We start from the raw sequence: 14,583 nt of genomic DNA, 5'->3' as shown, positions 1-14,583 counted from the left end.
AATACTAACGAGTATGTTGATACTGGTATCGTCTCGGCCCTGCAAAACAGCTCCCATTCCTAGGTGAGAGCAGAGTAGAGACAGGTGTGAATGACTCATCCCTGGTGAGAGGACAGGACCCCACGCTTCAAGGTCACACACACACTTTCCTACCACAAAGCCAGTAATACTCCTTACTGACGTTACTCTGGATTTCTTCTCAATGCCAGGCAGTATATCCCTATATTTCCACCAGGGCTTGTTTCACCCAGACACGGCCTCCCAGAGCTCTGACCCTTCTGTATGTGTCTCTGACGTCAGGCCTCTCACAGAGACACAGGAATCTAATTTTATTCTTCACATGCTTTGTAAACAACAGGTCTAGACTAACAGTAAAATGCTTACTTACGGGCCCTTCCCAACAATGCAGAGAGAAATAATAGACAAGTAATAACACGTAATAATAAATACACAATGAGTAATGATAGCTTGGCTATATGCACAGGGTACCAGTACCGAGTCGATGTGTAGGCGTATGATGTAATTGAGGTAGATATGTACACATAACTAGGAATCAAGTGACTAGGCAGCAGGATAGATAATAAACAGTAGAAGCAGAGTACGTGATGAGTCTAAAAGATCAAATAAAAAGTTAGCAAAAAGGGTCAATGCAGATAGTGTGTGATGGATGGATCTATAAGAGGGAGCCTCACCAGAGAGGATGGCACATGGCCACTTAACCTCTCCCCGACAAGTCGGAGACCGCGTGCATGCAACCGAGAATGTCAGCTAAAAGTCAGAAGAGAGAAGCGAGTGACTCGGTGGTATGTGTTTGGCAGCTACTAAATCCACAGTGTGTGTTTAGTGAATATCAGCTACACTGCACTAGTCAGAGATGAAGAGTGGCTGTGGTTTTTCCCGATGGCCGTCACACTCCCACAGAGAATTGTATTATGGTATTGTCAGAAAGTCAAGGAAGAGGCCTGTTTTTGCCGGACGCCCTCGCCGGCTCTGAGCACTTATTGAAATGAGTTGTGAATAAATGTAAAATGTATTTAAATGTCTTGGCTATTTCTAAAGAACCTCGTCTGGATTTCTGAAAGTCAGCAGGGGCACTTCACATGCCCTCTGTGAGAGTGTTGTTATTATACACACACGTCATGTTTTGTGTGAGAGTGACTTCTTGTCGGAGCTCCTGTCCTGGCATTTGTTTTTTAGATTGTGTGTGTTTTCCTGTGTGGGTGTTTCTGTGAACGTCAGTGTTATTGGTTGTCCCTGTACTGGTGCTTTTCCACTGAGACTAACCCCTACACCAGTAGGTTGCCAGTGTTTTATGTTAATGGTAGCGCTAGTGTAATTGTTTCCATCCGGAGTGTGACACTAAGACCTCTGCATCATTCAAGACTCCTGTCCTGTCTGTCTGTCTGTCTGTGAGAGAATGTGATTGTGGCTACTTCCTGTTTGCCTGCTTCCTGTTCCTGTGTGGATCACAGAGAGGAGCGGGGGGGGACTCATTGTGTCGCTACAGCAGCAAGCAGCAGCCAAAACTCCTCCCTCTGTCCCTTCCTCTCTCTCACCCTCACTCTCCACAGCCCTACTACACACAGCATTCTCCCTCCTCTCCATAGCCCTACAACGCATGGTTCATTCTCTCGCCCAGCCACTGCCCCCGGTGGTTGACTGTAGCACTGCAGTACTTGGCCTACTACAGTACTGCCCCTCCCCCACACTCACCACAGCCCATGTGGAATTTTTTTTATTGAAAAAAAAAGACTTGGAGGAAGAAAACAGCACTGTTAATTTATAATGAACTGGAAAAACTGTATTCAGGTGTCCTGGTTCAGATTTGTGTTTGTTTGGTTAGACATGAGGAGGTAATTGTTTCTCTCCCCACCACCTCCCGCCCTGCAATGGCCTTGTTTATAAGTCCGTGTGTCCTTTTTTACTCATCAGAATATAAAATACACCATCTCTGAGTAGCTGATTATTCCGTCTTCTGAAGTCCTCCCATATGTTGTTGCTCACTGGCTACCTTTATGGAACTGGCCACGTCACGCTCCTTTTGCTATATCACACTACCAATGGAAATGGGAGGCTGCCTTACTTTCCTTTTTCCTACAGTTTTGTGTGTGTGTGTGATTGTGCTAAAGAGAGGGATTATACATGCATGTTCTCATGCACATCCATTTTATCATGTCTTTTTCCTAAAGGGAACTGTGAAGAGGAGTGTATTTATATCCAGCCGTCATGAAACTGTGTGTGTGTGTGTGTGTGTGTGCCCGTGTAGACAGGCGAAACTTTGGAACCTTCTTCTGAATGTATGACATAAAGTCTCTGACTCTTGGAAAGACGTTTTCTATTTTACATTGCCACATTCTAAAAAACAGCATGTTTTGCTATACTAGTCTCTTTGTCGGTATAAGAGATTCTGGAAGAGAGAACTCAGCCCCTTCTAAGCCAAAAGTGACCTTGTTCGGTTGGTTTGTACTGATTATTGATAGCTGTAAAGAGGGTGAGAATGAGAGCCGTAGGGGGATGGGTGCTTGGGCGAGTCTTGAACTGGCGGCACTGTCCCAAATGATACCCTATCCCCTATATAGTTGACTACTTTTCACCAGAGCCCTATGGACCACGGTCAAAATGAGTGCGCTAAATAGGGAATAGTGTGCCATTTGGGATGCAATGTTTGTTGAGAGGTTGTCCTCTAAATTCCAGTCAGAGTAGATGAGGGGGTGGGGAAGGAGGAGGAGGAGGAGGGCCTGTAACAGCAGAGGCCTCACTGGTCTCCAGCCATCTCACCAGACTGATAGGAAAGTGGGTTATGTAATGTTGGCTCTATAGAAAGAACATAGCAGCCCTCTCTTTTTCTCTCGCTCTCTTCACTTTCTCCATTTCTGATCATCTGTCTTTTCCCTGCCCGCTCTTTTACCCCCATTGCACTGATTTCTTGCCCTCGTTGTCCCGGTCTTCTCTGTCGCAACCTCCCACCCTTGTTTTTCTCTCTCTCTCTCCCTCTTTCTGGGACAGAGTGTGATCGAGGGGAATCTTGAGTCATTTCCTACCCAAAATGTCCTTCGCTCACATCGGCCATCATGTCGAAATCTTGGCTTGAACACAGCTCATTCAGGGTTGGGGAGGCAACTACTAGGCGTGCAGGCCCAGGTGTAGAACACTACAGTTTTGTGCTGCTACTGCTATTTAAACGTAAGAAATACAAACAAAGTCGAGCAGCTCGGGGAGCCAAGAGAAAGTGTCGATTTGATTACAATAAAGGTCATCAGTCACTGGGGGACTGGAAGTGTGTGTGTGTTAGGCATGGACATTTGATTTTACTATTCAAATAATATCATGAATATATATATTTTTTTTACTTCAATGGCAACTTGCTCACGTGACTCAGGAGAGGTGGTGCACTTTGCTTGTTGGAGAGAGGGGGATTTTCCATTGGTTAGAAATGTCCCAATTCACTTGCTACACGTGAAGCTTCTCTGATTGATTGACCGGCAATAACGAGCTAGACGTGTGAAAAGTGTCGAGGCTACCGATGCGTCTTTTTTATGGGGCGCATTCGTAAGAACTGTCAGAACTGTTGTTATATAAACATTTAGAGTGGCAAGGTCTGTCCTAGAATGTAGCAATGTCACAGATAATTAAATCAAATTTTAGAAAAAGCCTCTCTTTTTTTAATTATGAGCTTGGAAGTAACCAAATACTAACGCCCGTTCGAATAACCACACCCATCCATCCCGTGTGTGTGTGGTGGCTTAGATGTAATAACAAAAGTCTGTGGCTAGTGTTGTGAATGAAGGCGGGTGGATGTTTTTGAGGCTTTTTTCCCCATTAGTGTTATTTGTGTGACGCCCGTTTACTTCATTCCAAAAGTCCTTGTCACTGACCTCGGAGCCCTCACGGACCCTCCTCCAAACAAGCAATCACACTTCCCACACACAATCTCTCTCTCACACTGACGCGCACACTCCCTTCTCTGCTCTGACCCTGTCCTCCTCTCGCTCTAACCGACAGATGGAGACGTGCGGAGGGGCGCTACGCGGTGGATAGGGCCTCCATAGTCAGCCACTGGAACTGGCTGCAGGCCCACGTGTCTGACCTGGAGTACCGCATCCGCCAGCAGACGGACATCTACCGTCAGCTCCGCTCCAACAAGGTCAGCACCACCACCACACAATACATACAACACTGGTTCTTAACACTGGTTACGTGTTTTAAAAAATTAAAAAGTAGTTCAGTGTTTCTCTATGGTCAGCACCCTCCGTCTCTGCCACCTGGTTGCCCTGGCAACACATTCAAGAGTGGAAGGGAAGGGGCGGACCGGGTGAAAGTCATGTCATTGGTAGATGGGGATGTAGAAGCATGTCACGTGACCTAACGTGTCTCTCAATCCCCGCGCTCAAACTAGCTTAGCTCACACCTCGACTACGGATGAGAAAAGTGGGAACGCTTTTCTACTCTGTTCTTATCAAGAGTATGTTGCGAACCTCGATACCTCTGACATGCCTGTCTGCTTTTAGCCCTCATTTTCTTCCCCACTCTTATCCTCTGCTTCTCCCACTTTTTCTCTCCTTCTTTCTCTCACTTCATCCATCCAACGGTAATTTCCCAGTGGAATATCATAGCCTTCCTGGTAAAATGTGTAGCTTGTTCATGGTGCCCCTTACCTTGTCTGTGGCTACACCAAAACCAGTTACTTTGGTGCAAAGCCACTGTTACCTCTGGTGTTATGAATCAGAAGGACTGAAGAGCTCACCCTGGCCTATCTGCGCTCTCGTAGGGTTCCATAATGCTGGCAGAGACCTCCCCCTTTGACGTGTCACCTGAGGACGGGGAGGTGAAGGCGGAGCCTGTTGGTTGCCCGGTAATAAAGGTAAATGAGTCTGACGATGTAACTGTCCAATCAGATCCTCAACAAGCCTGTGTGTCTTCATTTCTTCGACATCAACTCGCGTATCCTAAACATGTCCTAGTTTTAGATGAATAGGTACACATTTCAATTAGTGCTGACATCCTCTTAAGTCATGTAGTATGATGCGCTGTTTTCATAGAGAAGGAATCAGATGCGACTTTTCCACTTAGTGTGGTCCCTCCCTACCAGTTCAGGGGAGAAAGAGAAGAGGGAGGGAGAGAAGACACCGCTCAAGATGGCACCCTGGCACTGTGCCCAAAATAGAGAGACGGGAATAAGACTCCCCCACAGAACCCCAACCAGCCCCCGGGACTTGGGAGGGAGGGAGGAGGGACTACTATCTCGGGAGGGGGAGGTCCCAAAACAGTGGTGGTCTTTGTTTTGTCATGCCAAGTAGTGTTGACCTTTCTATCCATTCAGTTGTGGCCCGAGGAATTCACTAGGTCATTCAACTGTTCTGGGCTAGGCTGTAGTGGAATGGAGTTGAGGAGGGTGGGTTGGGAGAGAGTTTCGAAGGGGAGTTCCATGTTAGCCGTGCCAACCTTGTCTTTGGTTCCAGGAGTGCGGCTCAGACGGTGGGGCGGAAGGTCCCGGAACGGTCTCCGTGGAAACGGGCCCGAGGAAAGGTTGCGCGTCCGGGAGACGGGTCAACGGGATCATCAACAGGTACGACGCGATGGAATGAACCCTCTTTACCCGTCCACTAGGTCTGTGTCCTTTCAGCAAGGCGGCCTCTATGCCAACCACTCCGTCTGAACAAAGGGGTGTGTGTGCGAGGGGACATGATCCATGTGGGAATTGCAGCTGCTCACTGTTCTTCCCAAACATACCACAGGGTTTGTACACACAGCACTGTACAAGCTTGTACGTACATGTGTTCATGCTGCAGCCTTTTTCATCTAGTGGAATGCAGAACTGTGAATGGCATAATCATTCTGTCACCGAGTGATACGTATTCACACTCCTTATAAATGGGATGGGAGTTTTCCCCCCATGCTGTTACATTGAGACCTACCAAATAAAGATACTCAATGGACAGTCAAAACATAAATCCAGAATTATCATGATGAACATTATCAATCGTAGTAGTAGTAATATACAGAGTCATGTATTGCAGTGTTGATCAGCGATCTTCCCTGCAGCTTATGTCATAAGTCTCTAGACATAGATTGTCCATATTTGTTAGTGCTGAGCGACTATCCGAATTTTCTGTTATTTTTCGGTTTTTAAACTAGTTGACCGACATCGGTTCAATTATTTGAGTTCCATGTTGTTCAGTTTTATTCTGTGAGCTCAATGTGCACATTGCACCGTTTCTCTAGAGATAAATCAGATCCAGCCTGAACTGTGCGATGTAGTAGGGAGTTGTAGTTTCCAACAGGCCAATATTCTACATAGTTTAGCTCATAAAACGTGGTAATTAACTACAATGACCATAATCCATTGTACGTCTACTTGTCCGGTCTCTGTTTCATTTATGCCTGCTAGGGAAGAGGCAGAAGAATGCGCGTTTGTGAGGTGATATAGAGAGCATCTGTTGCTTCGCTAGGTATCACTACCTGATAATACATGATCCAAGTGATTTGATAGTTGGTATTCAGCAGTCATAAAAGTATGCCTTATTTACGTTGAAGAACTACAAAATAGTGATTTTTGTCAGAAAGCATTGGCTCTATAGAGATGAGATGATGACTTGGAATTAAATAAAGTCATAAAATATACACAACTGAAATATTTTTATTGAAGTAATGTGAATAAATGATGGTTAATAAGTGATAAGTAATAATGGGTAGTGGTGTAGTGATGGGTGATGGGCAGTCACTACCATTAATGGGACTTGTATTGTGTTATTTCAGTGTTACAGCATTCAACCCAAATAATCGAAACCGACCTCAAAAAGCACTAATGGACTCGGCGCTAACATTTGTCCGGTCTAGATGCACTGCTGTGCACAGGGTTTCTTCTTTCGTGTAGCGTAGTATTGATGAGTGACTGTCCCTCCCTCCAGCCTGCGGCCTGGTTCTCCAGAGTGTTCTGACCTGGAGGAGCAGCTGAGGAAGCAGCAGCAGAGCCTGCCCTCGTCCCAGCACCAGCTACCGTGCTCCCCTCAGGACGACACGTGTGTGGCGGCCCGCACACGCCCCCTCCTCAGCTGCAAGAGACGACGCCTCGTCAGGCCTAGCACCGTCACCAACCTCAACCGCAAGGTTTGTTTGTGTGTGTGTGTGTGTGTGTTTGCGCTTTACTGTGTGCGTGTGTGTGTTGTAATGTCTTTGTGTTGGTACGCTTCCACTGCTACATTGTCATTCTGTGTGTTTTCAGCTCTTTTTTTGTTGTTTACTGGGTAGTGAATGGGTGTATTGTTTGCTAGTATGACTCAGTGTCCTTGAACTACGGAGGGGTTGGCAGATTTTTGTCTGTGTATAGCCTATATATTATGTGTGTGTTTATATGGATACGCTATCTGCAATGTGTGTCCTTTTACTCATGGGTGGTGGATTGGTGTGTATTTGTTCACGGCGCGGCATTAACGTTTGTCCGGTATGTGAGACAAGCAGAATATAGAATGCAGAATATTGCATGTCGTCCGGATGGACAAGTAAAAAAAAATCACACAAGTCACAGTATCAAACAATTACTCACATCGGAATTGGACCAGAGTATCCTCCACATGCGTTGTTGTGCACTGTTCTCCCAATTTATGCAGAGCGCCATCAGAATATGATTGTATTGCATTGAAAGGCTGGATATGTCCATCACTTTTGAGATCAGAGCCGCACGTAGCCACGTTTGCACATTTCTTCATATCCCTTGCTAGTTAGTGAGTTATTTGCCCAGGTATAGCACATTTTTGGTCAGCAAACAGGGTTCGTATGGTCATGAAAATCCTTGAAAAGTCATGGCGTGGGCATCACCTGCTTTGTGCCTGTTTGATTGGGCCCGAGGAGAGAGAGGGAGACATTATAGCAGGTAGGCCTATAAAATAATGATGGACAACCTATTAAACTAGAGAGCCAATTCAAAACATATCGTGTCGCCTGGCTAGTTATCTCAGTAGTTAAGTATTTATCTAAAAGCTACATCTATTAATGTCGTTGTCATGTCCGACGTCCCAAACAAACATTTCACTAGCACTCGTCGTGAATAATGAACGGGTGTAATACTGTTGTGAAACCACCTCTCAAGCACTCAAAATTGGGAGTTGAGAAATAAATCTGACACATTTGAAAAGCTATATTAAACATTGGCCGTGTCATTCTGACAGCGTTAAAATATTTGTATGATTTGATCCAAGCCCAAATGACAAATGATTCCCAATGCTGTCAATAGATCTCCACTGAAACCTGAATATTTTAGCCTTACAATGCAGATAAACATGTTAGTTACCTTGCTTTGAGGTAGCCAACCGTAGCCGTTTGATCCCTGATTCATTTAATGAGGAAAGTATGTTGTAAAGACAAAGTGTTTAGTTGTAATATGTTTTCGGGCCAACCATCCTCCAGGAGAGCCTTAAAGGGGCAGTGTTCTATTTTCAGACAGGCTTGAATATGCAAAGAAGCCTGTTGGCAGAGGGTAGCCTACATTTTTTGTGATTCTCTGTATGGTAATAATAATGGTCATTGTATTTTGTAAAGTGATACCTTGCATCAAGTCACCCTTTTGGCCCACGGTGTTACAGACCATCAAGTGACTTGAGCTTTTGGATAAGTACAAAATCGGTCCTACTTGTCCAGAGGACAAGTGGCTAAAAAAGTGAATGTATGCCGGTCTGTGCGTGTCTTGAGTTACAAGTGTGAAAAGGACATGCGAGCATCTGTGTTTGTACTAGCATTAAGTGTGATTCCACGTGGGGAGTGTACGTGTTTGTTAATGTACTAACTACAGCATATGGGTTAGTGAGGAGTGACCACCAGCCCTCCACACCAGTACATTTAAGGATCTGCATTAGAACTCTCATACCCTCGGTGTGTGTACATAGTCTACATGTCTTCTACCTCTGCATTCTGCAAAGAGGTCTATTCCTTCATGCGAAGTGGCCTTGGAACAGGTGGCTAGTTTCCAACGACACAGGTAGGGCTGAATGCTGCTGACTCGTGTTCTGTTAAAACCAGACGTGTTGTTATATTTCTCGACTAGGAGGAGCTGCCTGACAGAAACCCACAATTCAAAAAGGTCTGGCTGGGCGGGATGGGGGGGGGGGGGGGTACTTATCCTAGATCAACACTCCTACTCTGTTCAGTAACAGGAAACGCCGACATAACGGGAACGCGCTGTAAACAAGCTGTCCTCTCAGCTCCTAGTGTTTCAGATAGTTGTTAAAGCCATAAACTAAACAGGAACTCTGGCTTATCTTGTTAAACCAGCACCGCCGCAGTTTCAAAGGCTTCGCCTACGCTATGGCAATAAAAGCTAAGCTAATGGTGCTATCTGTCCATGTTTATTTCTTAAACAATTTGAATCTGGTCCACTTTTTGGTTGCCTTGCAAGAAGGCAGGCGTTGTAGAAAGTGTCCATGTTTGCAGCGGTTTCATTGCTGTTGTGCAACAGTGTGTTGTTGCTGGAACAGGAATATGATGACTAGTTCTATCCGAGCTTCCCTCTGTTGTTTACATGTTCCCCATGTGTCTGGATATTACACGCTTGTTATTGCATTGAGAATTTGTACTCACTCAATTACTCAGGCCTACCTGGTTAAATATGTTTAAAGAATCATCCCACTTTCCTTCCCTCTCCCTCCCTCTCTTCTCCAGGGCCAGAGGCTGTGCGTACCGGGTCCTCGCTGCGGCTGCGAGGTCAACCCCCAGTGTATGACGTGTGGTGGCCGCACCCTCTCCTCCTCTGACGTCCAGTACGAGCGCCCTCTACTGGAGAGGCTGTCCCAGTTCGATCCCTGCGTGCACCCCATCCTCTCCCTCTCAGACGGTAAGATTGATTGGTTGATTGATTTGATCATAAACACGCATCCAAACCCGCTCCCGCCGGAGACAACGTTGCATTAAAACAGGGTACGCCTAGTAGCTACGTGCACCCCATCTTTTCTCTCACAGTTGTAAGTAGCTCCGACCTCGTCATGCCCTGGGTCAAAAGGGTTGGCTAACAAGGGACAGGGGTTGCTGTGCCGTCCTGTGCTTGCTGGGTAGTGGAGCAGCATAGTTGGTTTATAAGTGATAAAGATCCAGTATGGAATACTTAGGCGCACCCCATTTTATATAGACTATTTTCTAGGCAGAAATTGAGCTGTAGCTTTGACGTATGGAGAACTTGCAGCACCACCAGCTTCAATCCAATCAAAGGTCATTGTTCGACACATGTCATGTAGCGTTTATTTCATTCTGACTCTTGGGCCTGCCAGTGCTAAGATTAAAGGCAAGGGGAAATAGGATGTAGAGAGCAGGATGAAAGCAGGCCAAATCCTCAGGGGGTCAGCAGGGGTGGAGGGACTTCTAGAGCTTCCGGTCTGGACTTGCTGAAGTCCTCCCCCTGGTGGATTGAGTGAGAAATCCACTCTGACGCTCTGTCAAAGCACTGCTGCTCAATGCATCCACCCTCCCCCTCTCTCGCAGTCCCAGATGTGCCTTTTCCACATGAGAGGAGCTAGCCAGCTAGCTAGGCCTGAGAGATGTGAAAGCTTCAAAAGTCTGCAGCGTAATGAGGTATAAAGGACTGGCTGGAGATGGATGGTGCAGTCAAGTAGGTCAACTGGTGAGAGAGGCGATGGTTGGTGGTTGAACAGGCAATGACCGTGCTATGCTACTGTCTGTCTAAAGGTGGTAGCGAGGGGCTACCACCTGCTGTAGCTGGCACACACAACGGCGTTGGCCTTTTTAATAGTGCACGGTTGACGGGGTTTGTCGTTTTTATAAGTTTGATCTGATCTGTAGTCCCCCTAGAATCTACGCCTATACAGTTCTCGATACCTGACCGGTGCTTTGTTTCTATTTTGCTGGGCCAATGTGTTTAGGTGTAGGTTTATTTGAACATCTTGGTACATATGCAGAAACATACACTATTTGCGCCCCTACTAGATGGAAATTACAAGTGTAATGGCTGTGCTCAATGCAATGGCACTTATAAATGTAGATCCTTCAAACACCCACAAACGGGGAAATCGATCCCAATCAAAGGTGTTATTACGTGCTCCACTAAGGCAGTTATTTATCTTATAACTTGTCCTTGTGGTAATAATGATGTGGCTAAAACAAAGCGTGAATTAAAAGTATGTATCTCAGAAACTTCTGCAAAAACTTGAATTACCCAGTTGCGGCTCACTTTTTGGAGGCAGGCCACTCGATTTCGTCTCTGCGTTATATTGGCATCGAACATGTCACCCTCCCTAGAAGAGGGGGTGACCTTGATAATTTATTGTTAAAATGAGAGGCTGCCTGGATCTTTAACTTAAAGACCCTTGCTCCCTTCGGTCTCAACGTAGACTTTGATCTGAAGCCATTCTTGTGATTATTGTGACTTTGCCATTGTAATTGTTTGTAAGCTTGTGTAGTCTAAAGTGAATCTATGATCGTATGCTATCCATTTGTTTTTTGTATGCTGCTCTTTGTATGCCATTTTAATATTTGAGAATTAACCAATGATATTAGGCCACTCTTGGCCATGATTACAGACACCTGTGTGTCCTTTGACACTATATAAACGAGTCATCCCGCAGTGTTTGTGATTATACCCTGATGAAGACAGCTTTGCTGTCGAAACGTTGGTAATTACATTTTTGCATCTGAGCTCCTAGAGTGTGCGGCTCTCCTTTATTTTCAAGTTTTCTACTCTGCTAGCCAGCACCTCGCCTAAATAGGTGTGCGTTTCTTTTTCTTCTACATGTGCAGAAACAAACATAACATTTGATGTCATACAATGTAAAACACAAGTAAAAGATAATGATCAGCTGAACTATATGGACAATGAATTATCAATAAAGCATGAGTCATAAACAGCATAGTTTGAGAGCTTATAAAAAATATATATTTTTAAAACTATGTTATTTTCTGCTGCTAACCACAACCCCCCCCCCGTGTGTTTATGCAGACGTGACGATGAGTCTGCACCTGCAGCGCGTCCTGAAGTCCCACTGGAACAGCCGGCCCCTGGAGAAGATGAAACCCCTGAAGAAGCTCTCCCTGAAACACAAGCTCTCCGTCGGACGCCCTCACGACCCCTCCGCCTCCTTCACCTCCAAAGACAAACACAAGATGACCAACTCCCTCCTCTCCACAGTCCGTAAGTAAAGCCTCTTCACCTCCAAAGACAAACACAAGATGACCAACTCCCTCCTCTCCACAGTCCGTAAGTAAAGCCTCTTCACCTCCAAAGACATACACAAGATGACCAACTCCCTCTCCACAGTCCGTAGATAAAGGCTCATCAACTCTAAAAGCCTTAGACTTTAAGCCAAGCACCGGGGTATTGCCTCCCAGTAGGGAAGGCTAGTTTAGCCATTTATCTCTAAGCATGTTCATTTTCTACACCTTAAATGTTGTGTAACGCAACAGACCCAAATGTACACTAAGGTGACGTATAGGAAGGATCTCTTAGTTTTGCAAAGCTCTTAGAGATATGATCAGTATTGTCGGTTCATATACTTGTGTAACAACGCGAAACGTATGAGGCCCCACCAGCCTGAAATTTCACAGTCCTACATAACAAGCGTTTCTTTTGTTTGGTACTCTGTAGTATTCAGGTGTGAGTGTGTGGCCCAGCATTTCCTGGTAAATACAGTGACTCAGCGCTTTCCTCTGTGTGATTGATAAAGAAGCTTAGGTAGTTTTCTGCTTAGAATGCATGGACCCTATTCAGAGAGCACAGATGGATGGAGCGTGATACACTGATAATCATTTCATTACGACGTTACATAATTGATGCTCAGTGCTCTCCAGAGTTTCTCAGCACAATGTTAAAATGTACATTTCTAAGCCAGTTTTGTTCGCATTTTTACTCTCACGCAGACCCACAGACCTTGCTGAAAATATGACCGCTTTAGTGTCGTGGTGGGGTCTATTTTATGAGGATTTTTTTTTTTACAGTCAATTAACACTTGGACAAAATCGGAAATATATATATATATTGACTGGTTGTAAAAAATATATTCATATAATAGACAATATATCCCTATGTGTTTGTTTGTGTGTGTGCGAAAAATATACACACTGCCTAACCCCCACATGTTGCTCTACCCACTCGCCAGGCCTGTCCCACCACAAGGTGCGTTCAGAGAAGCTACACAGGCATCAGCTGGACAGCCTGCTGGGGTCCACCAAGCTGGAGGGCCGCCCCCACTACCGAGGGGAGCAGGGCCACGGGCCCTACGACAAGAGCCACGCACGCAAGAGACCCCGAGAACACTCACTGTCACTGGACAGTATGGACAGTAAGTTGCCTACAGTCTATTTATTTTCCCCTCTTTCTTTCTGCCTCTGTATCTTTCCCTCTCCCTCACTCAGCACCTGTCTCATAGCTTGAGCAGCTCAAATGAGTTCCGAAGGGTAATTGTCACACCGCTTCCACCGTTTTTCACTCTACGTTTGACCCTTTCCATATAACTTTTTAGAAGGTCCATCTTTATTCAGTATCCATTTTATCCAGAGTCAGTTACTGAATTTTTAAGGCTCGAATACTTGAGAGATGGATGTATATCAATCAGTCTGGAGGATTCCAGTGTATTTAATATGATTTTCCCTACTCTCTCTCTCTCTCTTCCCCCATACTCTCTCTCTCCTCAGACACCCCTAAGCTGTACCTGGATGGGGGCGGTCTGTGCCAGTCTCTATCTGCTGGGCTCCCCACCCACAGCTCCCTGCTCCGACAGCTGTCAGCCTCCTCAGAGACCTGCTCCATGCCCTTCACCTCCTTCAACAGCACCCCGGTACGATACACACCACATCTGGCCTTTACACCCGTGTGCGCATGCGTGTCCTGTGTGATTGATTGAAACAATAACGGTGACGTAATTTGTATAAGTTGGATTGACGGTGACTGACCCTGCTCCCCTTCTACCCCGTACAGCATCAGCCCATCCGCAGGAGGAGGGGAGAGAGCTCCTTTGACATCAACAACATCGTCATCCCCATGTCTGTGGCTGCCACCACCCGCATGGAGAAACTGCAGTACAAAGAGATCCTCACCCCCAGGTACGCAAGACACAAAATGGCCGCCATGCCTACCTCGGCATGAGGAAGTTGCCTAAAGTCAGGAAACTAAGCACAGATCCAGAGATAGTTTGGGTATTTCCCCCCATCTAATAGATTAATAACGGTTAGGATATGGGACTGTAATTCTGATCCTAGATATGTCCAGAAGGGCAAATAACAATTGTTAGGATATGATTTGGGGGGGGGTCTGTAAGCTGATCCTAAATCTGAGACTGCCAGACTTACGGCACATCAGCTGTACACTCACTTGAAACAACACACACACACACACACACACACACACACACACACACACACACACACACACACACACACACGTGGGTGGTGTATTACTGATGTATTAATTTATCTGGCTTCCATTTTGCAGTTGGAAGGAGGTTGACATTTGTGCTAAGCCAATCGCTGAGGAGGCTGACATTGAGGAGGTAAAAAGGATTTTCTCTTGGTATGACCTTTTCAGAATCTCAATTGGTGTAGTTTACCGATGCAGACCAGAAGTATGATTCAGCTGCACAGTGTTGTCCAAAG

General features: G+C 45.7%; 1 protein-coding gene across 1 annotated transcript in view; it reads left to right on the top strand.

Moving 5' to 3' along the window:
- LOC112070197 (KAT8 regulatory NSL complex subunit 1-like) overlaps positions 1-14,583 on the top strand; it is a 51,679-nt gene that overhangs the window by 32,840 nt on the left and 4,256 nt on the right. The window contains 10 exon segments of the mRNA XM_070438871.1: positions 4,003-4,144; positions 4,769-4,861; positions 5,460-5,566; positions 6,909-7,107; positions 9,652-9,823; positions 11,936-12,127; positions 13,092-13,274; positions 13,627-13,769; positions 13,910-14,034; positions 14,423-14,480. Of these exon segments, the coding sequence (XP_070294972.1) occupies positions 4,003-4,144; positions 4,769-4,861; positions 5,460-5,566; positions 6,909-7,107; positions 9,652-9,823; positions 11,936-12,127; positions 13,092-13,274; positions 13,627-13,769; positions 13,910-14,034; positions 14,423-14,480 (1,414 nt within the window).

The sequence above is a fragment of the Salvelinus sp. IW2-2015 genome, unplaced genomic scaffold, assembly GCF_002910315.2.
Source record: "Salvelinus sp. IW2-2015 unplaced genomic scaffold, ASM291031v2 Un_scaffold1253, whole genome shotgun sequence".
NCBI lineage: Eukaryota > Metazoa > Chordata > Actinopteri > Salmoniformes > Salmonidae > Salvelinus > Salvelinus sp. IW2-2015.
This window is presented reverse-complemented; position numbering and strand designations above follow the sequence as displayed.